Genomic DNA, 25,033 nt, shown 5'->3' with positions numbered 1-25,033 from the left:
CCATGAAACCTTCACTAGACAGAGCTGAATTGATATCAGGAGCTTCTCTTAGCTCTCTTGATCGCACCCCCTCCTCTCCCTCCTGTTACTTCTGAGGGATTAGGATCGGGAAGCGGTCCTAAAATAGCTTTGTTGGAAGCTCCCAATTCTCAGTTAACTGAGGGAGTTACATATTTAATTTAATTTATTTTTTTTTATATACTGCCAAAGCCATAATAGTTTGAGGCGGTTTACAATAAGAGATACTGGACAATCAGTGAATTGGTTACATTACAAAGTCATCAAATATAAGGTACAGGATGGGAGTACTGAAACATTATTAGATTCTTAGGTTACAATTGATTAAACAAATTCATTTTAATTGATTTTCTAAACTTCCTCAAATGTTTCCAGGTATAGAGCTAATTGAGTTTTTAAAAGAAACACCTCAGGAAGTTACTTTAAAAGATATTTGGAAATTGAATTCCAGGATAGAGAATATGTTAAAGTCAGTAACCAATCAAGTTCAGACCTTTTCTAAAGAGGTGGTTGAAAAGTTGGGGAATGTGGATTCTAACATACAAAAATTAGATAAACGAATGTTACTTTGCTGAAAAACAGGTTTCTAATCTTCAATTATTCTCTGCTTCATCAACAAAAGATTGTTTGACTATTCATCTTAAACTTGAAATGATGGAGAATACTAGAACATAAGACTTGCTGCTGCTGGGTGAGACCAGAGGTCCACTCAGGTGGCGGACCCCAGGTGAAAGACCAGTGCTCTAAATGAGTCTAGCCTCACCTGAGTATGTTCTGGTTCAGCAGGAACTTGTCTAACCTGGAGGGTGTTTTCTCCCAGGTATTTTCCACATACACACCTGATCTCTCCAGAAATCCTCCTTCAGAGGTATCTCAAGGAGATTTTAGGTTTGGAGAATGCAGACACAATGCAGTTCTCTAATTATCATTATTTGATTCAAAAAAAAAAGAAAATGGTTGGTGAACAAAGTGTAGAATTTCATCTTACTGAATTTCTAGAAGATTCACAAGACTTGATACAATATAGGTCCCCCTTTCTGATTTCATGTATAAACGAATCAGATAAACTTTTGGTTATGAAAATGTATTTCAGAAATAAAGACGCTAAGGGCTCCTTTTACTAAGGTGCGCTAGCGTTTTTAGCGTTTGCTACAATGCCGCGTGCGCTAACCCCGCGCTACACAGAAAATACTCTATAGCTCTATAGAGGGATTAGTGTGTAGCGTATGCGGCAATGTAGCGCGCGCGCGCAAAAACCACTAGCACACCTTCGTAAAAGAAGCCCTAAGTTTTGTGGAGATAAAATAATGGTTTTCCCAAATGTGGCTAGAGGAAAGCCTTTTTGGCATTGAAACCTAGAGTGGTAGGTCTAGGTGCCACTTTTTTTCCTTAAATTTCCATGCAAGTGTCTGCTAATTTTTCAAAATAAAGAATGTCTTTTGGGATCCTACCCAACTAGAAAATTTTCTTTCAGTTAACGAGAAATAAGATCTGAATTTTTTCATTTGGTCAGGACTTTACATTAGGGTTATTTAATTTAAGTGCCTGAGATATTTAGGAGGTAAAATCCTATATAATTTCCTTTAAAAATTGCTTTGTATTGTAGTAACACCCTTCTCTCGTATTTATGGGCTTGAAAGAATATGATATATGATTATTTGTTGTTTTTCCTTTATTTTTTTTCTTTAAAGTTCTTTATCTTTAATCTTTTTTTTTTAACATTTGACAATTTTAAACTTTCAAATGAAAAGAAAAAATACAATGTAACCACCATCAAACATAAGATCAAAACATAGGAATTTAAACAAAATATTACAAAGTATAGTTAGTCCACCATTTAAATGGAAGCGGAGCTGATGATAGGCTGAAATTTTTAAAACATATAAGCAAATAGTAGAAAGGAAAATGAAGGTGCAGTCTGATTGCTCTTAAACTATTCTTTCTGAGCTATCAATTCATAATTAATCTTAGTAGATAGAAATTTAGGTAACTGCTGTGGATCATAGAAGACATATCTGCAGGGCCGGATTTTCCTATAGGCTAACTAGGCTTCAGCCTAGGGCCTCAAGATCAAGAGGGGCCTACATTCAAATTATTAGCAAAATTAAAATTACACTATTCTAAAAACAGTGAACACTAAAACACTGAACCGAAAATAAGGAGAAATTCTACGCATATGACGTATTGGTTAAGATCAAGGCGTTCGACTCATTGGGTCTGTTCGTTTGTATATTCCAGATTGCACCAAAGTATAGTTCATACGTTCACTGATTGACGTGCCTTATGCTACGAAGCTCTGGTTTGTTCTTGCATCAATAAAGATTGGAACAGACAAACGAACAGACCTATTGATATCCCCACGTTCGGTTATATTCGTGTTACTTCGATAATATGAAACACGTGTTAATGTTATTAGAAAAGATTCTTATTTTAGGATTGCGCACACGATCATTTGATTCTCGCCTTTTGAGTTCAGTAGGTTCAATACTTTAGTGAAGTGTTTATAGACTATTGAAAATTTTTTTTGTGACAATATCTTCATTTCGCGGAATTCTAAGCAAGTTCTTAACATGTCTTAATTTGCATATTTTAAAATGTATATTCCGTGCTTTATTTTATATTTTCATGATTATATCATAAATAATAAAATCCTAGAGCGCGCATGCGCTGTTGAAATATCGTGAGTCCTGGTGGCATGAGGTGTGCTTCTGTGTCACTCCTCACGGCGCCTGCGCCAGCGACTCATCAAAATTCAGCCGGGGGTGACGAATCTGAATTGCACACGTGATCCAGCTCCGGATCGGATCCCGCTGCTCCTCTCTCCCCCCCCCCCCCACCCCTTTCCCGGCTCCGGAGGGGAATCGGTCTCAGCCCCGGGTGGGGGACGCGCGCAGAGGTGAAAGGGCCTCATAAGTGGAATAGCCTAGGGCCTCTTTTCATCTAAATCCGGCCCTGCATACCTGTCTTCCTTATAAACCAATACACATTTACAGGGGAATCGTAGGACAAAAGTTGCCCCCAACTGAATGACCTGTGATCTCAAAATAAGAAACTGTTTTTGTCTTTTCTGGGTGTACTGAGATACATCTGGAAACATTCTGATAGTGTTAGTCAAAAATGGAACATCTTTATATTTAAAAAACAACTTTAACATCCATTCTCTATCAGAATCAATAGCAAACTGTACCATCAATGGAGCAGAAGCCTGAACCTCAGTCTCCGACTTCTCAAGGAAATTAGTTTAAGCTCTTTTTGCATCCTTTTCTAAATCTGGGGATATACAGATTTTGCGCCTCGCTCACCATATCCTTGAATAAAGACCAGGCTTGCTCTCCAGTCTGCGATTTCTTTGAGCTGTTCCTAAGTTTCTTCCTTGCTATTACTCTCATCTCTTCATAGTTTCCTTTCTTGAAGTTAAAAGTTGTCGCTGTGGTTCTTTTCCCCTTCGATATTCCTACTTCAACTTTGAACTTGATCATATTGTGATCGCTGTTTCCCAATGGCCCCACTACTTTCACTTCTTTTGCAGGTCCCATTAGCCCATTGAGGATTAGATCCAAAGTGGCATTCCCTCTCGTCGGTTCTCTGACAAGCAGCTCCATGAAGCAGTCCTGTATAGCTTTCAGGAATCTGGTGTCTCTAGTGCAGTTTGAGTTTCCAAGACTCCAGTCTATCCCTGGATAGTTGAAGTCTCCCATAACAATTATGTTACCGCTTTTGCATTCTCGCTCCATCTCAGCTTTCATTTCTTCATCGTTTGCTTCGGTTTGCCCAGGTGGACAATAGTACAGGCTCATCTTTATCTCAGGCCCATTCCTTCCCGGTATTTTAACCCATAGTGATTCCAATTTTTGGGTCATCGCTGCTGTGTTCACTCTGGTCAAGTGTATGTTATCCTTTATGTATAGGGCTATTCCTCCTCCTTTCTGACCTGACCTGGCTTCACGATAGTTTGTACCCCGGCAGTGCTATATCCCATTTGTTTTCTTCATGCCACCATGTTTCAGAGACCCCAATGATGTCTAGGTTCTCTTTTTTGACCATGACTTCTAATTCCCCCATTTTGTTCCTTAGGCTCCTTGCATTAGTATACATGCAATTTAAGTCCTGGTATTTTTATGTTTTCATTTTCTTTTCCTGTGCTACGCTCTTCTTATCATCCTCTTCTTGATCTGTCAACTCTTGTTTTATGCCCGTTGTGTCTTCCCACCAACTCTCCAATTTACTCATAATGACCCCAGACTACAAATTGTTTAGAAAGAAGTAAAAACCATGCTATTAAAGAAATCCTTGAAGACAAACTAACACTGCAAGACTCTTCCCAATTCTCTGAAACAACTCACTCTTCTCTTCAATTCCTCTAGAAATGGCCAGATAACTTCTTTTGTAATCCGTCTTGAACCGCAAGGTATTGGCGGAATAGAAATCACTAATGTAATGTAATTTTTCCCACTCAGTATCCTCTCGGGATACCTTCTTCCGAATCGTTGACACTTGGTCGACTGTCAGCTACTTTTAAAAAAAGGTGCCCTAAATGTAGGCCAGGGTTTTAAAGGCCTATCTTGCGGCTACAGAGTTGCCTACGGATACCTGAGGCTACTTCTGGTGTAAATCTAATCTAATCTAATCTAAACCTTAAGTTTATATACCGCATCATCTCCATGAGTATGGAGCTCGACACGGTTTACAAGAACTTAAAATAGTAGGTAGAGAAGAAGAAAAAGGATTACATGAACTTATGTAAAGAAGGGGGGAGAAAAAAAGGGGGAGAAGGATAGAGTTACAATTTGCTGAAAAGCCAGGTTTTCAGTTGTTTGCGGAATAACTGAAGGGAGCTCAGGTTCCGCAACGGGGAAGTGAGGTCGTTCCAAAGACCTGTGATTTTGAAGAGAAGGGATTTTCCCAGTTTGCCTGCAAAGTGGATGCCGCGTAGGGAGGGGAAGGCTAGTTTATACCTTTGGGCAGTTCTGGAGGAGTCGGGACTGGAGGAGTTGAAAGACTGTGGGTTAAGAGGAGGGAGGATGCCTTGAATGATCTTAAAAGCCAGGCAGGAACATTTGAAATGGATTCTGGAGATTATTGGGAGCCAGTGAAGTTTGGCAAGGAGTGGGGAGGCATGGTCAGATTTGCGTTTTGAGAAGATCAGTTTGGCTGCAGTATTCTGGATTAGCTGGAGTCTTAGAAGACTTTTTTTTGATATATTTAAGTAGATGGCGTTGCAGTAATCTAGTTTGGAGAGGATGATGGTTTGGACAAGGATGGCAAAGTGTTGTTGGCTGAAGTAGGATCTAGCTTTCCTCAGCATGTGGAGGCTGAAAAAGCATGATTTTGCCAAGGAGTTGAGGTTGTCATTGAGGGAGAGAGAGGAATCGATAATGATACCAAGGACCTTGCATGAGAATTCGAGCTGGAGTGTATCGCCTGTGGGTAGTGTGAAAAGGGTGGGCAGGTGTTCGAATTTTGGGCCGAGCCAAAGTAGTTTTGTTTTTGAATCGTTTAGTTTCATCTGTACTGAGAGGGACCAGACACAGAGTCTCATTATGCAAGCTGTAATGTTTTCGTGGAGGTTGGTGAGGTTCTGGTCAGTCTCAAGGAGGACAAGGATGTCATCTGCGTAAGTGTAGATTGTTTCCAGGGGGGATAGTTGAAAGAGTTTCAGGGAGGACATGTAGATGTTAAAGAGAATAGGGGAAAGGGGTGATCCTTGAGGGACACCGCAAGATGGAGTCCAAGGAGTGGACATGGTGCCATTTGTGTTGACGGTGTAGGAGCGAGAGCGTAAGAAGTTTGAGAACCACATTAGGACGGTGGAGTCGATTCCAATCTCGGAAAGTTGGTAAAGTAGTATGTCGTGATGGACGACATCAAAAGCAGCAGAAAGATCAAATTGTAATAGGACAGCGAATTTGTTACGTGAGTGTAGTTGTTGTACCTTTGAAATTAGGGAAACTAGGAGGGATTCAGTGCTAAAGCTGGGTCTGAAGCCATGTTGGTAGGGGTGAAGAATGGAGAATCTCTTGAGATAGGAAGAGAGCTGGGTAGCGACTATGGTTTCTAGAAGTTTGGTAAGTAGAGGGATATTTGCTATGGGACGGTAGTTTGATGGTAAGGAGGGGGTCGAGATCGGCTTTTTTCAGAATAGGTGACAAGGCAATGTGGCCCATTTTTGTGGAGAACAAGCCTGATAGTAGAGCAGAGTTAATAAGTCTCGTAAGGGAGGAGATGGCCTGTGCAGGAATGTTTTCATAAAGGTGGGATGGGAAGGGATCTAAGATGCATTTGCAGGATTTCAGTCTGAGACAGAGTTTAGAGATCTGGGGTTCAGATATGGGTTCAAATGTCGTCCAGGATCTATCCGCTGGGATAGGGTTTGAGTCATTGGGAGGAAGAGAATTGTAAGAGACTGCTGAGGGGAAAGAGCTCCTTATGGTGGAAATCTTTTCATTGAAAAATTTGGCTAAGTCGTTTGTGGATGGAGGGGAGAGGGGAGAGGTGGAGTCGTTTTTTGAGGTTAAGTTTCGCCAGATGTAGAACAGAGTACTATTTTGATTTTTTGAGCTGGTGATTTTATCTCCATAGAAATTCTTTCTTGCTTTTTTTAGTATTGTGTTATAGTACTTGATGTCTCGCCAGGATTGTTTGTCTGAGGGGGATTTCGATTTTTTCCATTTCCGTTCCAGGGCTCAACATTTCTGTTTTAGTTCCCTGTGATATGGAAGGTACCAGGGGGCTTTGTGGGAGTGGGATATAGATTTTGTAGATAAAGGGGCCAGAGCGAGGTAGGTAGTCCCGGAAAGGGTAACCCAATTATGCCAGTTGGACTCTGGGTCTGCGTGTTTAGGAGAAGGGGGAAGTTGGTTAAGAAACTGGGTCCAGAACAATTCGCTCGTGATTTTTTTGCGGTAGGTGATGGATTTTGTGGGCCGGGGTGGAGTACCTAGATGAGACATGAAGATGGGGAGGCAGAAAGAACATAAGAACATAAGCATAAGAACATAAGCAGTGCCTCCGCCGGGTCAGACCATAGGTCCATCCTGCCCGGCAGTCTGCTCCCGCGGCGGCCCAGACTGGTCATGACCTGTCTGTATCACCAGAAGAGGCTCCCTTGCCACCTTGGTTTCTCATTTAAGTCCTGTCTTCCTATCGAAGTCCTAACCTTCCGGTCTTGCACATGCACGACCTGGTTTGGTTTCTATACTCATTACTTGGTTAGCTTTTTATACTTGTGTTACATCCCAGCTCCTCCCTCAGTATCCCGCGATCCCTTTATCCCTCAGGAATCCGTCCAATCCCTGTTTGAATCCCTGTACCGTACTCTGCCTGATCACTTCCTCCGGTAGCGCATTCCAAGTGTCCACGACCCTTTGGGTGAAAAAAAACTTCCTTGCATTTGTTTTGAACCTATCTCCCTTCAGTTTCTCCGAATGCCCCCTCGTATTCGCTGTCCCTTTCAGTCTGAAGAATCTGTCCCTATCCACCCTCTCTATGCCCCTCATGATCTTGAAGGTCTCTATCATATCTCCCCTGAGCCTCCTCTTCTCCAGAGAGAAGAGCCCCAGCCTATCCAACCTCTCGGCGTATGGGCAGTGTTCCAGCCTAGAAGGTGGTCCGACCATGGGACAAGGTCCCAGCGGGCCTCTTCGGCAGAAGTTTTGTGCTCAGTCAGGTCGAGGAAGCTGATGATGTCTAGTGTATGTCCTTTATCATGGGTAGGTGTGGGTGGAGGAGTGGTGAAGCCTAGGGAGGTAAGGAAGTCTTTGAATTCAGTTGTGTCCTTGCTGGTGTTATCGTCAAGGTGGAGGTTAATATCTCCTATGATCAGTAGTCTCTGGAATTTTAGGAAGGCTCTTGTTATAGTCTCTAGGACAAGTTCTGAGGATTTATTCCAGGGGATAGGAGGGCGGTAAAGAAGCAAGATACCTAGTGGGTGGGGGTGGAGTTCGTCGTTAACTGAAGCTAGTAAGAATTCTAGAGAGGTATGGCTGCCCTTTTCAAGGAGCTGACCATTGAAGAATGATTTGTAAAGCAGAAGTAGCCAGGGGGGCAGAGGTAGTTTTGTGTGAAAGTATCATCTTTTCCGATCCATGATTCTGTGATGCACACGAAACCCGGATTGGAGTCACCGAGTAGGTCTTTTATTATTTGGGTCTTGTTGCGGACTGATCTGGCGTTACAGTAGAGTGTGGGGACAGGGGTGAGAGAGACAGAGGTGAGGTTGGGTAGGTTGGCTGGAGGGACAGGCTTTAAGGAGAAGTGGTTTCTTCCTCTGTGTTTTTTGTAGTGATGAGTTCTGGTGTGTGCTATTGTGGGGATTCTGAGGCCTGGGCAGGTGTTGTTTGAGATTGTGGAGGCGGGGAGGTTGGGGGGGGAGGGATTTTTGGCAGTGGGAAGTATTGTTGAAAGAGCAGAGAAGCAGAAGGAGGAGCCAGGAGGGTGGCTTCATGGTGGGAGTGAGGAGAGATAGAGAGAGAGGGTTTGGGCAGAGCTTGTCAGGCAGGAGGTGGGAGAGATTAGTGCTGCTAGTAAGATACAGGATGAGGAGGGGCTAGGCTGTATAAGAGGTAGTAGTGATGGGCAGAGCAGGCTAAGAAAGTGGTGGTAGAGCTAGACATGTGATGACAAGCGATAACAGTAGAGGAGTAGCACAGGCTATATATGCAGTGTCAGGCTAAAATATGCAGTAGCTGGTTTTACATGCGGTTATACTTATAACAAGTGGTGACAGGTTGTGGTAATAAGTAACATGCGGTGGTAGGTTAAAAATAAGTAGTAGCAGGTAGTAAAATGCAGCTATACAGGTAACATGTAGTAGCAGGTTGTACATGCGGTGGATGGCATAGAAGCAATCCGTGTTTGTTTTAGCAGGAAATAGGTGCAGAAATATATCAGATGCAGATTGTAACAGAAAAAAAGGTCTGTGCTGGAGCTTTGAAAAAAAAAAAGCTCCGTGGGAGAGCTGGATGTCAGGACTCTGAGCACTGCCGAACTGCAGTCTCACCCGGAGGAGTCCTTCTCTTGAATCAGTCCTGGGGGGGGGGGGGTTTCGGTGGGGCTCCGTGGAGGAGCTGGCCCCGAAATTGAAGAAAAACGCTGCCGATTGCAGCTGAAGGAAGCTTGAACAGCTTCTGTGCTGGAGCTTTGAAAAAAAAAGCTCCGTGGGAGAGCTGGATGTCAGGACTCTGAGCACTGCCGAACTGCAGTAAACTACAGTAAACCATATCTACAGTACGGCATCTCAATGGGCAGCTACCAGCACCTACTTTTTTTTTTTTTAAAAGGCATTTTGATTGGGTGACTTAAGGTACCGTTTATAGAATCAGGTCCAATGTGGCCCTCCCCTAATAGTGAGTGAAGCTTTTTTCTCGTAAATTTTACTAACAGAGTGAAGAAAGCTTCTATGTAGATTAGATGATGGTCACTCGGGAGAATCCACAGAATTGTCTCCTATAAATTCAGTCCCCCCTCCTCCTGATATTATAAAAGCTAAAGAGAAGAATACACTACATGTAAAATATTCACAGCATTACATTATCTGATATTTCTAATACCAATTAAAGTTCAGGGCAGATTACAGAAAAGAAGCCAGAATTAAACCATCTGGGATTTATAACCAGTCAAAAAGTTAAGAACAATTTAAAAAATTTATCCTCTGTAGCTCAAAGATGCAATGATTATTTAGACAATACATATTTCTTATACAATGTGGAGGGGCATTTTTGATAGGACATCCAAGTCCGACTTTGGACGTTCCTACAAGAACGTCTAAAAGTTGGGTTGGGAAAACAACCATTTTTGAAACTGCAAGACGTCTATCTTTTTTTCAAAAATGACTCATCAAGACATTCTGGCCCTTAGGATATCTATGTTTTTTGGCCATTTTTGAAAAGGAAAATGTCCAAATTCAAACAGTCCAACACCAGCCCATTTGGACATGGGAGGGGGGTCAGCATTTTAATGAACTGGCCACACAGACATGCCAACAGAGAAGAGGGACACCTTAGGGGGCAAGGCTGTGAATTTCACATAAAGATGCCAAGTACACATTTCACATTTCACCACTCCAAAACCTACTATAACCTGTCTACCACCCCAATAGTACTTATGGTTGCAGGTGGCACATATATAGCAGTACAGTAGGATTTGGATGAGCTCATACTTTCCACTCTAAATGTTGTGGGTAGTGTGGGATATGGACCTGGATCCCCCTCTCTATGGTTCACTACACCACCCACCAGGCCACTCAAGACACCTGGGAGGTGAGAGGCTGATATGCATGGATGGGGAGAGGGACCTTGAGTGATAGTGTCTGAATATCTAAAGGTGAAGAAACAATGTGACAAGGTGGTGGCTGCTGCCAGAAGGATGCTGGGCTGTATAAAGAGGGGCGTGACCAGTAGAAGAAAGAAGGTGTTGATGCCCCTGTACAGGTCATTAGTGAGGCCCCACTTGGAATATTGTGTTCAGTTTTGGAGACCGTATCTGGCGAAGGACACAAAGAGGCTTGAAGCGGTCCAGAGGAGGGCAACGACAATGATAGGAGGTTTGTGCCAAAAGTCGTATGAGGAGAGACTGGAAGCCCTGAATATGTATACCCTAGAGGAAAGGAGAGACAGGGGAGATTTGATTCAGACGTTCAAATATTTGAAGGGTATTAACGTAGAACAAAATCTTTTCCAGAGAAAGGAAAATGGTAAAACCAGAGGACATAATTTGAAGTTGAGGGGTGGTAGATTCAAAAGGCAATGTTAGGAAATTCTACTTTACGGAGAGGGTGGTGGATGCCTGGAATGCGCTCCCGAGAGAGATGGTGGAGAGTAAAACTGTGACTGAGTTCAAAGAAGCGTGGGATGAACATAGAGGATCTAGAATCAGAAAATAATATTAAATACTAGTGTTTAAGCCCGTTAGATTAACGGGTGCTAGATGACTGCCTCTCCTGCTTTTGAACCTGGGCAGAGGCAGAGCCGAGGCGGGAGGGAGTGACGGTGGGAGAGCAATTTCAAAGCCTCGGAAGTGGCGGCTCCTTGACCAATCCGTGCTTACAACGTCCCCACACTCGTGGTCTGGCTGGCTCCCCCACCAAAGCCCTTCGCAGTGGCAGACCCTCCCGCATCCGTCCCCATGTCCCAAGCCTCTCCGAAGGCCGGCTCCCACGAAAATGGTACCCCTCTGTCCAAAGCCGCGGCGGCAGCCTCCCTCAAAACACATTTCAAATCTGACATATTGTAATCACAAAACAGAAAATAAAATTATTTTTCTTACCTTTTGTTGTCTGGTCATTATTCATATCATGTAGGGGTCCCAGGCTATGGTTGGCTTTTGATAACTCGCTTGCCAGGGCCCCTTCTTTCTTCTTCCCTCCCTCCATCCCTGCAGCTAAAGACAGGCACCTCCCCCCAGTGGTCTGAGACAGGAGGGAGCAGTTAGGAGAGGGTCTGAGGGCTAAGAGGGGCTCAACAGCGCCCAACCACCGTTCCTTCCCTCCCTCCATCAGGTGCAGTGAATCCACCAATGTTAAAAGGAGCCGCGTCGAAATCGGAGGCCTGCCACTGCCGTAGCATGTTCCCCTCTGCCTTGGTCCTGCCCCTTCTCTGACATATGGGACCGTGGCAGAGGGAACGTGTTACAGTGGCGGCAGGGCTCCAATTTCAAAGCAGCTGCTTTTAACATAGACGGATCTGAACTGACCTGATGGAGGAAGGGAAGGAACGGTGGGGCAAATTTTGGCAACGGCAGGAATTGTTTGGCGGGCCAAGCACCAGTTTCTTTAGGCAGCCCCGGTTGTTTACTTGGATTCAATGTGAGCCGGGTGAGGAAGGCCGCCGCAGCCTCGCGGCTAGGTAGGGGGGGACAACAATGGCGCTTATGCTCAAGCCCCCGCTGTAGCTCCTCTCTCGATCCTGGTGCGTTTCGAGAGAGGAGTCGTGGCGGCGGCTTGAGCATAAGCGCGACTGTTGTCCCCCTACCTAGCCGCAAGGCTGTGGCGGCCTTCCTCACCTGGCTCTCACGGCTGGCGGCCGGCGAACCCTAATGCTGACATTGAATCAAAGTAAACAACCGGGGCTGCCTAAAGAAACATGGTAATCATATTCTGTTCTGAAAGCCCCCGCCGCAGCTCCTAGGCGGTTGAGGGGGGAAGGTTGTGGTCGGAGTTGCTAGGCTGCAGCGGATGTGTGAGTTGCGAGTGTGGGGCCTGTAGCGGCGCGAGGTGGAGAGCAGGCTGTGGTGACGTAGTAGGCGCGCATGCGCAGTCGTGTTTCCGCGACGGGATCAGGGAACACGATTTTTGTAGTGCGCATGCGCGTCCTACCATTTTGTTATATTAGATTGAACAAAGACCAGTACTGGGCAGACTTGCACGGTCTGTGTCTGTATATGGCCTTTTGGTTGAGGATGGGCTGGGGAGGGCTTCAATGGCTGGGAGGGTGTAGATGGGATGGAGTGAGCACACTACTGGGCAGGGCTCTGGGTTTCTGGCCCAGACATATCTAAGAAAAAGGACCATTTCAATTAGCCCCCTCTTCTATTCAACTGCGCGAGCAGTTTTTAGTGGAGAGAGCTGCGCTTAATGGCCCGCACTGCTCCCGACGCTCATAGGGACTATATGAGTGTCAGGTACAGCGTGGGCCATTCAGCGCAGCTCCCCATGCTAGAAACTGCTAGCGCAGTTGAATAGAAGAGGCCACAAATTAATGTATGGAGCATGTGTGGTTGGGCAGACTAGATGGACCATTCGGGTCTTTCTCTGCCGTCATTTGCTCTGTTACTATGTTGCTGCTCTACTAGGATTTCCCAAAATATCTGCAACTGTCCGAAGCTGGTATGGGGGTGAGAGGAGGTCAGTAATCATTGGGGGAGTGTGCAGGGCCATACCTTCATGCATCCCAGAGTCATCCGGGCAGTTATATGCTTTTAAAACAGGTCTATCTCTGTCTAAATGACACCCTGGACATCGTTAAAAAGGTTTCATTATACCAAGTCCAGTTTCATTATGTCCAAGTCCGGAAGTGGAATTAATCCTGCACATCTAACATGCCTCCTTAAGATTTATACTAGGGTGCCCACACTTTCTTGGCTTATGAGCTACTTTTAAAGTGACCAAGTCGAAATGATCTACCAACACAAAGCAAACTGTAAGCAGAGAAAATGTTAATTATCATTTATATTCAGGATTTTTTCAAAGAGGTCAAGGCAGATGACTTTAAAATATACAATGGGGTCCTTTTATCAAGACGCGGTAGGGGTTTAAAGCGCGGAATACCGCACATTAAACTGCCTGCCGCACTAGTCGCTAATGCCTCCATTGACGAGGCATTAGGTTTTTTGCTTGCTGAGGGAGTTTGCACGTGATTAATAAAAGGACCCCAATGTCACCTCAGTAACAACTATACAAAAATAGACAAAGATACCCCCTTCCCTTTTACTAAACTGCAATAGCAATTTTTAGCGCAGGGAGCTGCGCTGCTCCTGACGCTCATAGGCTCCCTGCGCTAAAAACTGCTATCGAGGTTTAGTAAAAGGGGGCCATAGTGCAAAATATAGACAGCAGATATAAATTCAGACACATTTTGATCACTAAATTTAAAATAAAATCATTTTTCCTATTTTTGCTGTCTGGTGATTTCATGAGTCTCTGGTTGCACTTCCTTCTGACTATGCATCCAATATTTCTTTCTTTTTTTAGAAACATAGAAACATAGAAGATGACGGCAGATAAGGGCCATAGCCCATCAGGTCTGCCCACTCTACTGACCCACCCCCAAGTCTACTATCCTAGGGATCTCACTCCTGGTGACAGGTTCCCTTGGCTTAACCCTCTAAGGGATCCCACATCGGCATCCATTTGCTCTTAAATTCTTGCACGCTGTTTGCCTCGATCACCTGCACCGGGAGCTCGTTCCAAGGATCAACCACTCTCTCGGTGAAGAAATATTTCCTGGTGTCGCCATGAAATTTCCCGCCCCTGAGTTTGAGCGGATGACCTCTTGTGGCTGAGGGTCCTTTGAGAAAGAGAATCTCTTCTTCCATCTCGATACAGCCAGTAATATACTTAAACGTCTTGATCATGTCTCCTCTCTCCCTACGTTCCTCGAGTGAGTACAGCCGCAAATTTTTCAGCCTTTCCTCGTACGATAGATCCTTGAGCCCCGAGACCATCCTGGTGGCCATCCGTTGCACCGACTCTACTCTCAGCACATCTTTTCGGTAGTGTGGCCTCCAGAATTGCACACAGTATTCCAAATGAGGCCTCACCATGGTTCTGTATAATGGCATTATGACTTCAGGCTTCCGGCTGACAAAACTCCTGCGGATGCAATCTAACAACTGTCTTGCCTTAGATGAAGCCTTCTCCACATGATCAGCAGTTTTCATGTCTGCGCTGATGATCACTCCCAAGTCTCGTTCTGTTGAAGTTCTAGCTAAGGTCTCACCAATCAAGGTGTAAGTTCTGCACGGATTTCTGCTGCCGAGGTGCATGATCTTGCATTTCTTAGTGTTGAAGCCCAGCTGCCAGGTCGAGGACCAAAGCTCCAACAAATGTAGGTCCTGTGTCATACTATCGGGTGAATTGCCGTCTCCCACTATATTGCATAGTTTGGTGTCGTCAGCGAATAACGTTATCTTACCTTGAAGCCCCTGAGTTAGGTCCCCTATGAATATGTTGAAAAGGAGCGGGCCCAAGACTGAGCCCTGCAGTACTCCACTGGTCACCTCTGATGTTTTAGAGAGGGTACCGTTAACTACCACCCTCTGAAGTCTGCCACTCAGCCAGACATTGACCCATGTAGTTAGTGTTTCTCCCAGCCCCATTGATTTCATCTTGCTCAACAGCCTGCGATGCGGGACACTATCGAAAGCTTTGCTGAAGTCTAGGTATATGACGTCCACGGATTCTCCCAAGTCTAGCTGTTTTGTTACCTAGTCAAAGAAGCTGATGAGATTGGATTGGCAGGACCTACCCTTGGTGAATCCGTGTTGACTGGGATCCCGTAGATTCTCTTCATCCAAGATTACATCTAATTTACGTTTGATTAGTGTTTCCATGAGCTTGCATACTATTGATGTGAGACTCACCGGTCTGTAGTTTGAAGCCTCTGCCCTGCAACCCTTTTTGTGCAGTGGAACGACGTTAGCTGTTTTCCAATCTATGGGGACTCTCCCCAAAATTAGGGAGAGATTGAGTCCTGATAGCGGTTCTGCCAGGACATCACGCAGCTCACTGAGCACCCTGGGGTGTAGATTGTCCGGTCCCATGGCTTTGGTCACCTTGAGTCTAGCCAGTTTGTAGTAGATGTCGCCAGGTGTGAACTCGAAATTCTGAAACGGGTCTTCCATGCTGGGCCTTGCCTGCAACTGTGGACCGTGCCCCAGTGCCTCGCAGGTGAAGACCGAGCAGAAGTATTCATTCAGTAGTTCTGCTTTATCGGAATCTGATTCTGCACAGTTCCCATCTGGTTTTCTAAGGCGTACTATCCCATCTGTGTTCTTTTTCCTATCACTAATGTACCTGAAGAAGGATTTGTCCCCTTTCTTCATGTTCTTTGCCAGAGTCTCTTCCACTCGAAGTTTGGCCTCCCTGACTGCCGTTTTGACCGCTGCAGACCTCGCCCTATGTTCTAGTTTAGCTTCCCTAGTCTCCGTTCATTTGTAGGAAATAAATGCTTTTTTCTTCTCCTTGATGAGGTGCGAGATTTCTGCGGAGTACCATTGGGGATTGTTGTTTCTCCGCCGTTTGTGTACTGATTTAATGTAGAGGCTTGTCGCTTCATGTATGGTAGATTTCAGGGATGACCACATAGCTTCCACATCATCGGTCGTAGCTTGGTTCTGCAGTGTCCGGTGGACGAAATCTCCCATGCGTTCGAAGTCAGTGCCTCGGAAGTTGAGTACTTTTGTTTTCATGTTTGATCTAGGGAAACCTTTCCTGAGGTAGAACCACACCATGTTTTGGTCGCTGGAAGCTAGCGTATCTCCTACCGAGACCTTCGAGACGCTATCCCCATTAGTGAGTACCAGGTCCAGGATCGCCTGGGCCCTAGTGGGTTCCAATACCATTTGTTTGAGTCATGCTCCCTTTATGGATGTTAACAGTTTCCTGCTACCACTGGTTGTTACTGAGTATGAGTTCCAATCTGCGTCAGGCATCTTGAAGTCCACTAGCAGAACAGCGTCTCCCCGTAGAGTGATATTCTCTATGTCTTCAATTAATTTGGAGTCTTTGTCTTCCAGTTGTCTTGGAGGTCTATATACTACACCAAGATACAGGCATTTTTCCCTGCCTCTGGCCAGGTTCACCCAGAGGGATTCCCCGGTGTACTTGACATCTGTGATTCTGGTAGTTTTGATGTCTTCTTTAATGTATAGTGCCACCCCTCCCCCTGACTTTCCCTCTCTGTCCTGACGAAATAAGTTGTATCCCGGTATAGCCATATCCCACCCATGAGAGTCTGTGAACCAAGTTTCGGATAGTGCCTCCACGTCAAGGTCGGCATTCATTATTTCGGTCTCTAATTCTAGAATTTTATTGCCTAAACTGTGTGCATTAACATACATAGCCCTCCATACCCCGTGATTGCTAAGTCCCTGTGGGGAGTTTATCACCTGGGGTAGTGTGACTCCTAGAGAATTGTTTGCAATGGGGGCACTTACTTTGGACTTAGAATCGGAGTTTCGACTCACCTCGTCAGGATCGTTCCTTACTGCACTTGTATCTGAGTGGGTACCCTCCCCAGACTTACCTAGTTTAAAGCCCTACGAAGCAGGCGGGCTAGTCGGTGTCCAAAGACATGCTTACCCCTGCTGGTCAGATGGAATCTAAGCCCACAAATAGCATGCCTCCCAACATGTCCCTTTGAACTCTGGATGCACAGTGGGACAAATGTCCTACTAGACATCCAGAAAAATGGATTAAAAAATCGGCACTGGGATGTCCTGGCAATTAGGATGCCCAAGTACCAACTTAGGCAGGTTTTTGGATTATTTTCTGTTTTTGAAAATGCACCTAATTGTGTATTATCTATAAGCAACATATGCCTCCTGCATGCTTCCTCTCCTCCAGACCTCATTCATTCCCAAACCAACATCTCTGTCTGTCCCTCCATGAGTACAACTTTTTCTTACTCTCTCCCTGCCCCCCCTCCCCTTTCTTTCTTTTTCTTTTTCTCTCTCTATCTCCTTTCTTTCTTTCTGTCTTTCTCTCTCCCTACCTTTCTTTCTTTCTCTCTCTCCCTGCCCCCTCCCCTTTCTATTTTTTTTTTTTTATTTTAACACGTTTTATTGAATTTTCACAATAGCAAATACATCAGATAGCCAAATCCCTACCCCAAAACATAAATAGTCACTCTTCACTATAATGCAATACTGTCCAACTGAAAATTTCCCCCTCCCTCTCTATATTTCATTCTTTTTCTTTCTTTCTTTCTGCATCTGTTCCTGCCCCCTTTCTTTTTTTCTGTTTTTGTCTTTCTTTTCCTCTCCCTGCCCCCCTTTTTTCTTTCTGTCTGTATGTCTTTCTCTCTCCCTGCACCCCCCAAGCCACCGCCACTGATTTCTCCCTGCTTCCCTAACACCAGGCCAGTTGCCTACAAGCGCTGGGCCCACAGCCTTCCCCCTGATGTCAATTCTGACATTGGAGAGGAAGTTCTGGGCAAGCCAGGCAGGATTGGCTGGCCTGGAACTTCCTTCCAACGTCAGAATTGGCGTCAGGCGGAAAGCTGTGGGTCCAGTGCTTGTACGTGTCTGGCCTGGCATCGGGGAAGCAGGGAGAACAGAATGCAAAGGCAACGCAAGTTTATTGCGGAGCCCGGGATGGACTCCGTGATCGACTCGCGTTGCCTTTGCGATCTACTGGTCGATCACAATTGACCTTTTGGGTACCCCTGATTTATTTATTCAATTTTCTATACCGTACTGGAGGGGAAAAGACCTGCAAGATGTCTACAATGTCTGTTTTGAAAATCATCACTTGCATGTCTTGATGATGAAAATGTCTAAGTGCCATTTTGTTTTTAAAAGGAGCTCCATTGTCTTAATAAGAGATGAAAAGCAGTGTAAGTCATCATTAGAGCAATACATATTGGTAACGCATTCCATAATTTGGATGCCTGATAAGAAAAATTTAAATTTTAAAGCCTTGCAAGAGGGATCTAACATTTTGACCAGTCCTAAAATATAACGTGGAACTAAACCATGGATAATCTTAAAAACAAAACCAATTTAAAATTAATTGTGGCATCCAATGTATCCTAATGAAACAAGGTGTCACCCTATCAAACTTGCCAAGTGAGCAAATCAGTTGAGTCTCCGTAACAAATATTTAGAACAGCCTAGATAATGTTGCAATAGCGTAACTTGGTTAGCAATAATATCCGAACAACAATTTGAAATACTCTTAGCTGAAGAAATTTTCTAATGTGTTGGAGATTGCACATCATTTTTTTAAAAAGAAGCTTTTGCTAGGGCTATTCGGCAGCACTCGGACCAGCGTATCCTCTATAATAAAACCCTATGCGCACATGTGCACTTACATGTTCCCTGACAGTGTGGTGTGTGCCTTCATGCCAAATTCGATTTCAGGCGCATGGGACAGCTTGCGACGGCTTGCGGTACATGCAGTGATTTGAGCGGTGGTGGCAGCTTGGCTCCTGCGTTGCCACTGCTGGAACGCCTCGTCTCACCCCCGGCCCAGCAAACGCAGCAGCCGCAGGGCATTTGCTAGGCCGGCCTACTTCAATAATGTGAGGTGGGCCGGCCTAGCAAAAGCCCCGAGACTGCCTGGGCTAGCGGATGCTGGACAGGGGAGCAGGGAAGAGGTGCTGCTGGACAGGGGGAAGGTAAAAGGAAGGGAGAAGGCCTACTGCTGGACAGGGGGAGCAGTGAAGGGGTGGTGGTGGATAGGCGAGGAAAGAGAGAGACAGAAAGAAAGAAAGACAGACAGCAGCCAAGGAGAGAGACAGAAAGAAGAAAGACAGACAGCAGCCAAGGAGAAAGAGAGACAGAAAGACAGAAGCACCTGTTGATGTAATGGGCTTAAAGACTAGTCACATTATAATATAGTGCCTGGTAACTCCAAGCTGCCAATTGCAGTGGTACTAACTATCTCATTAAGACCCTTCCTCTTTTTTGAAGTCCTCACCTGTATGGTGTTTGGAGATGAGTTGTAGCAATAACAGTAGGTGAAGGTGTAGGGGGTCTCATTTCTTATACTCATAGAGTTGCCCATTGTTGTAAGAGAATTTCACAAGGATTTTAGAGTAACCTAGAAGAGAAAAGAGAGAACAAATTTCAGAGAGTGCACAGTGAGAGTACCTGGGGAATTCTTCCTATAAGTGGCGTAGTAATGGGGGGGGAGGTGTGCGAGGGGAGCACTCTCCCCCAAGCGCCAACACTCCTCCTCTCCGCCCCCCCATCTCTTCCCACTCCTCCCCTTGCCATGCACCTGCCCCCTTCCCTTCCCCTATATCTCTACTTGAAGTTGTTGTTTGCAGTGCTCAACAACATGCTCCTCGTAACCCCATCAGCTCTCCCACTAATGTCACTTCCAGATGCCCTGCCACCACCACCTCGCTATGCCACTGCTTCCTCTGCAGGTAAGAACCTAAGAATAGCCTTACTGTGTCAGACCAATTGTCCATCAAGCCCAGTATTCCGTCTTCACAGAGACCAGTCCAAGTCACAAGTACCGGGCAAAACCCCAAATAGTAGCAGCAGTCCATGCCACCGATCCAGAGCAAGCAGTGGCTTCCCCCATATCTGTGGACTTTTCCTCCAGGAACTTGTTCAAACTTTTGGGTTTTAACCAGGTACGTTAATCGCTACATTAACCACTCTTACTACATCCTCTGGCATTTCAGAGCTTAACTATTCTCAGAGTGAAAAAATACTTCCTCCTATTGGTTTTAAAAGTATTTTCCCCTAGCCTTTGTAATTTTTGATGGAATTAAAAAAAAAAATCGATCCACTTATATGAGAAGAGTTCCATCCCCTTTATCATCTTGGTCGCTCTTCTTTGAACCTTTTCTAGTTCTATATCTTTTTTGAGATAAGGCGACGAGAATTGAACAAAATACTCCAGGTGAGGTCACACTAAAGAACAATACAGAGGCATTATAATATTTTTAATCTTGTTTACCATCCCTTTTCTTTTCTTTTTTTCTTTATTTATCACATTTCTTATTTACAATCAAGTATAATAATTACAACTTGAATCAGATCCATAATTTCCAAGGTAATAACAAAAAAGAAGAAAAAGAAATATCTATTGAGTTATATAGACCAGCGTTCTTCAATCATCGGTCCGCAGAAATTTTCTGCCGGTCCACAGGGCCGGCACCTCCATTGGGCCCAAGAGATTGTTCTGTAGCCGCCAGTCCTCAGTACGTTCAATGCAGCGTCTTTGGGCTGGCTCCCTGAGTGCTGCAGTGCACAAAACCATGGGAAAAGGCTCCTACCCACGGCCTGCGCCTGACCTGGAAGTCTTCTCTCTGACGTCGCAACGTCAGAGGGAAGGCTTCCAAATGAGGCACAGGATGCGCGCAAGTTGCCGCTTCCCACAGCTTTGTGCAATGCAGCACCCAGGGAACCGGCCCAAAGACTGCATTGATCGCACCGTGGACCGGCCTGAAGCTAACACAGGGGGGCAGGCCAGAAGGTAAGGCAAATGGAGGGAGAGAGACAACAACGGTAGGGGAAATGCTTTTATTTTTTTTATTTAGTGATTTTACATCTGCCCTAATTGGCTGTCCTAACTGTTTGTTCAGGAAGAAATGCATTTCTTTCTTTTCCTCTGGGCTTGTTCTGCTTGCAGAGTCTGTTTGTGAATATTAGTACTTTGAGTTTTTGGTACTGCATTTGCAAGGGGTTATCGGTTTTCTGGTAGGAATGAATGTTGAAAAGCATACAGTGTGCTCTGTGTATTTTAATTTTGTGGTTAACCATTATGTGTTGTTAATACGATTATATTGTATGTGTGTATATATGAAAAATGGATGGAAAAAATGGTTGTTACAATTAGTACTATTATGGGGGCGGGGTCTGGGGCGGAGATTGGGTGGAGATGGCCATGACTTAGCCCAGTCCGTGGACAGGTGCTGGTCCACAAAATAATTATTTTATTTCCGCCAGTCCATAGGTGTCAAAAGGTTGAAGAACACTGATATAGACCAGAATATTTGAGAGAGGTCAACAGGAACTTTTTTTTTTTTAAAGGAAATACAAACAATAAGGGGAGAAAACAGCAATACCCTGTTAATCCTACAGCCGGTATTATAAGTTACATATCTTAAGTTACAGATGCTACTCCCTCTCTAGATTCAACAAATTGTAACTGCTGTTTAGGCTCTAAAAACAAAAAATTCTTTGTCTGGTATGTAATAAAACATTTTACGGGAAACTTCAAGAAAAAATCCCTCCCAGGGCGAGGACGCTTGGTCTTAATGCCAGGAATATCTTTCTCCACCTCTGGGATCTCTGAGACAATATTCGCACATTAGAGCCCCAAAACTGATCATTTATATGTCGGAAATAAAGAGGAAATACATATTGTCTATCACTTTCCAAAGCAAGAGTTATGAGCAAGGGTTTTCCAAGAACGTTGTCAAGTTCACGTCCACCACTTGATCAGCTTGAGTCTCATTAGGGGCATAAGCTCCTGCCACTTTCTTTATTTGAAGATAATCGGAGGCAAATTTTCCATTGGAATAGCAAGAATTTCTCTAAAATATTTTCTCACCATCTCCAAAGGAGAAATCAAAGGACACTTAGGAAAGTTCAAGAGTCTCAATTGATTTTCAAAACTTTCCATTTTCTTGGCCATGAAAGATCTTTCCTTCACTTTCAACTGCTTTCAATTCACAAATCGGTTCTTGCTGCTCCTCTAACTTTTCATTTACCTTAGTAAGAGCTAAACCTTGTTGCTCAACTTTGGAAAAAGTAGTTCTATAGTCAGTACTTAGGGCGCCTTTTACTAAGCTGCATTAGCGTTTTTAGCGCACGCAGTAGATTAGCGCATGCTAACCCCGCGCTATGTAACTAGAACTAACGCCAGCTCAATGCTGGCATTAGTGTCTAGCACGCGTGGCAATTTAGAGCGCGCTATTCCGCGCTGAGGAGGCAGAAGGGAAGGAACAGGAGAGGAGGCAGAGGGTGAGGTGCTGGAGAGGAACAGGAGAGGTAGCTGGAACAGGAGAGGTAGCTCCGCCCACTCCCTGACATCACCCACAGCGGACCCGGAGCTCCCCCTTAAAAGGCGAGCGTTAAAGGTGCTCGCTTTAGCGAGAGCGCATTTGCGCAGGACCTTGAGAAGGGATGAGCCACCACTAAAGAAGAGCAGAGGGAGATAACAGCAGACATAGAGGACATTCAACCAGGTGGACCAAGCAGGTACAGAGACACACAACTAGGCAGACCCAGCAGATACAGAGGACACAGAGCCAGGCAGGCACAAAGGACACACAACCAGGCGGATACTGAGGACATAACCAGGCGAACAAAGAAGACAGAGCAGGCACAGTAGACATCCATAGCAGACACAGAAGACATCCACAGGAGACCGGCAAGCGGGCATTAATGGAAGCAGCAGTCAGAAGCAGGATGTTGAGCTACCCAGTTTTCTTCACCATCTGCCATATGTATGACTACCTCCCTTCTGAGAGGCGGTCTTACGTATGTGCTCGATGCGGAGAACTGGAAAGCCTGAAGAAGCAAGTCAGACTCCTGGAGGGCAGAATACTGGAACTGGAGGTACTTCAAGCAGTGGAGGAAGAAGACAGAGATGCAGAGATCATCAAGACAGAGGACACTATCAAGGAAGAAGTCCGGGAGCTGGAGAACTTCATAGAAGAGGCCTACAGGGAGCCCGTGGAAAAACACCAGCTTCAGTGGAACTGCCAGGATACGCCTACAGAGAGTGTAAACCACCAGACGGACAGCCACCAGGAGGAAATGGGGGACACAGCAGCAAGATCTGGAAACAGCAGAGGGAACCCACAAGAAGACTAACGCCAGGATGAGAGGAAATGGATAGGAATGAAGGACACAAACCTACGGCTGGAGAGATGAGCATACACCAGGGACACAGACCTGCGACTGGAGAATCAGGAGAAGATAGAGAGGACAGCAATCGTTGTGGGGGACTCTATCATCAGACAAGTTGACAGCCACATAGCAGGAGGAAGACTGGATCGGCTGGTGACCTGCCTACCGTGAGCCAAGGTAGAAGACACAATGAGCCGCATCGACAGGATTGTCAACAGTGTGGAAAAAGAAGATACGGCAGTGGTGATCCATGTGGGGACGAACAACATGAGCAACAGGAACTACAACAGAGAAGTACTGAAGGACCAGTTCCGGTTGCTAGGAAGGAAGTTGAAGACCAGAACGCAGAAGATAGCATTCTCGGAGATCCTGCCGGTACCCAGGGCAAATGAGAAGAGACAGATGGAGCTGCAAGCAGTCAACAAGTGGATGCAGCGCAGGTGTGAGGAAGAAGGATTCCACTTCATGCGCAACTGGACAAGGTTCTTGGGGAAGAACAAGCTATTCAGAAGGACCGACTCCACCTCAGCAGAGACAGAACGAGGCTACTTGCATGCAACATCAAGAGAGAAGTTGAGAAGTTTTTAAACTAGGAAGAAGGGGAAAGCCGACAGTCGACCGAGAGAGAGAGTCGATGATTTGGGAACCTGTATACCCGGAGGATACCTTGCAGGAAGATGGAGGGGAAGACTCACCAGCTTGCAGACAGACAGACCAAAAGGGACACAAGAGGGAAGGACATGCAAGAAGGGACAGGCTGCAAACTCAAGTGTATGTACGCGAATGCAAGGAGCCTTAGAAATAAGATGGGTGAATTAGAAGCTGTGGCACAAAAGAATGACGTCGACATCATCGGCATCACGGAAACATGGTGGACTGAGGAAAATGTCTGGGACATGGTGCTACCAGGATACAAACTATACCGCAGAGATAGAGTGGGTCAAAAACAAGGAAGCATTTCCATATACGTCAGAGAGAGAATTGAATCTATTGGACATGCCACAACGGACGGATAAGTTAGAGTCTCTATGGGCCAAAATTCCAGGAATAAATGGACCAGAAACGAGGATAGGCATCTTCTACCGACCCCCAGGGCAGTCTGAAGAAATTACGGATGAGATTAAGCGCAACTGCAAGGAACGCAATGCAGTTATCATGGGCGACTTCAACATATCCAGGGATATGGAACCTAGGCACCTCCGGCTGTGCTAGAGAGACCAAGTTCCTGGAAACTGTAGGCGATTGCTTCCTGGAACATCTTGTCAAGGAATACACGAGAAGAAATGCAATTCTGGACTTAGTTCTAAATGGGCTGCGAGGACCGGCACAGGATGTAGAAGTAGAAGGGACACTGGAAATAGGGGCGAAACATTGGTCTAGAACAACGGCCAGGGCCCTAAACTTCCAAAATGGAAATTATGAAGGGATGAGACGCATGATGGGGAAGAAAATTAAGAAGAGGATAAACACTATAAAGATGCTGGAGCAAGTTTGGTCTCTTTTTAAGGATACGGTCACCGAGGTGCAAAATCTATATATACCACGTATCAACAAGGGATCAAAAAGGAAAAAGAATAAAGAACCAGCGTGGCTCACTGTAGAGGTTAAGGAAGCGATCAAACAAAAAAAATCTCGTTTAAGGAATGGAAAAGATCAAAAACAGATGAAAACTGGAATAAGCACAAACAACATCAACGCAGGTGCCATAAGGCGGTAAAAGTGGCAAAAAGAGACTATGAGGAAAAAATAGCCAAGGAAGATATACACAGCATACCGGAACCCATCAGGCTATATGCTGGAAGCGAAAACGGGAAACTGACAGGGTTTATGGTCAGTCTAGAAGAGGTATACAGGCAGATTGATAGGCTTAAGAGCGATAAATCCCCAGGACTGGATGGCATCTATCCAAGGGTCATCAAGGAAATGAAAGGGACCATAGCTGAACTGCTTCAACTAATAGCCAATCTGTCAATCAAAACAG

At 45.2% G+C, this 25,033-nt stretch overlaps 1 protein-coding gene across 1 annotated transcript in view; it reads right to left on the bottom strand.

The window, feature by feature from the left end:
• LOC117357166 overlaps positions 1 to 19,238 on the bottom strand; it is a 104,374-nt gene extending 85,136 nt beyond the window's left edge. Inside the window, exon 1 of the mRNA XM_033937538.1 lies at positions 19,154 to 19,238. Within this exon, the coding sequence (XP_033793429.1) occupies positions 19,154 to 19,228 (75 nt within the window). The 5' untranslated portion in view covers positions 19,229 to 19,238. The remainder of the gene's footprint in view (positions 1 to 19,153) is intronic.
• Between the last annotated feature and the right edge of the window lie 5,795 nt (positions 19,239 to 25,033).

This window comes from Geotrypetes seraphini, chromosome 1 (assembly GCF_902459505.1).
Source record: "Geotrypetes seraphini chromosome 1, aGeoSer1.1, whole genome shotgun sequence".
Taxonomy (NCBI): Eukaryota; Metazoa; Chordata; class Amphibia; order Gymnophiona; family Dermophiidae; genus Geotrypetes; species Geotrypetes seraphini.
This window is presented reverse-complemented; position numbering and strand designations above follow the sequence as displayed.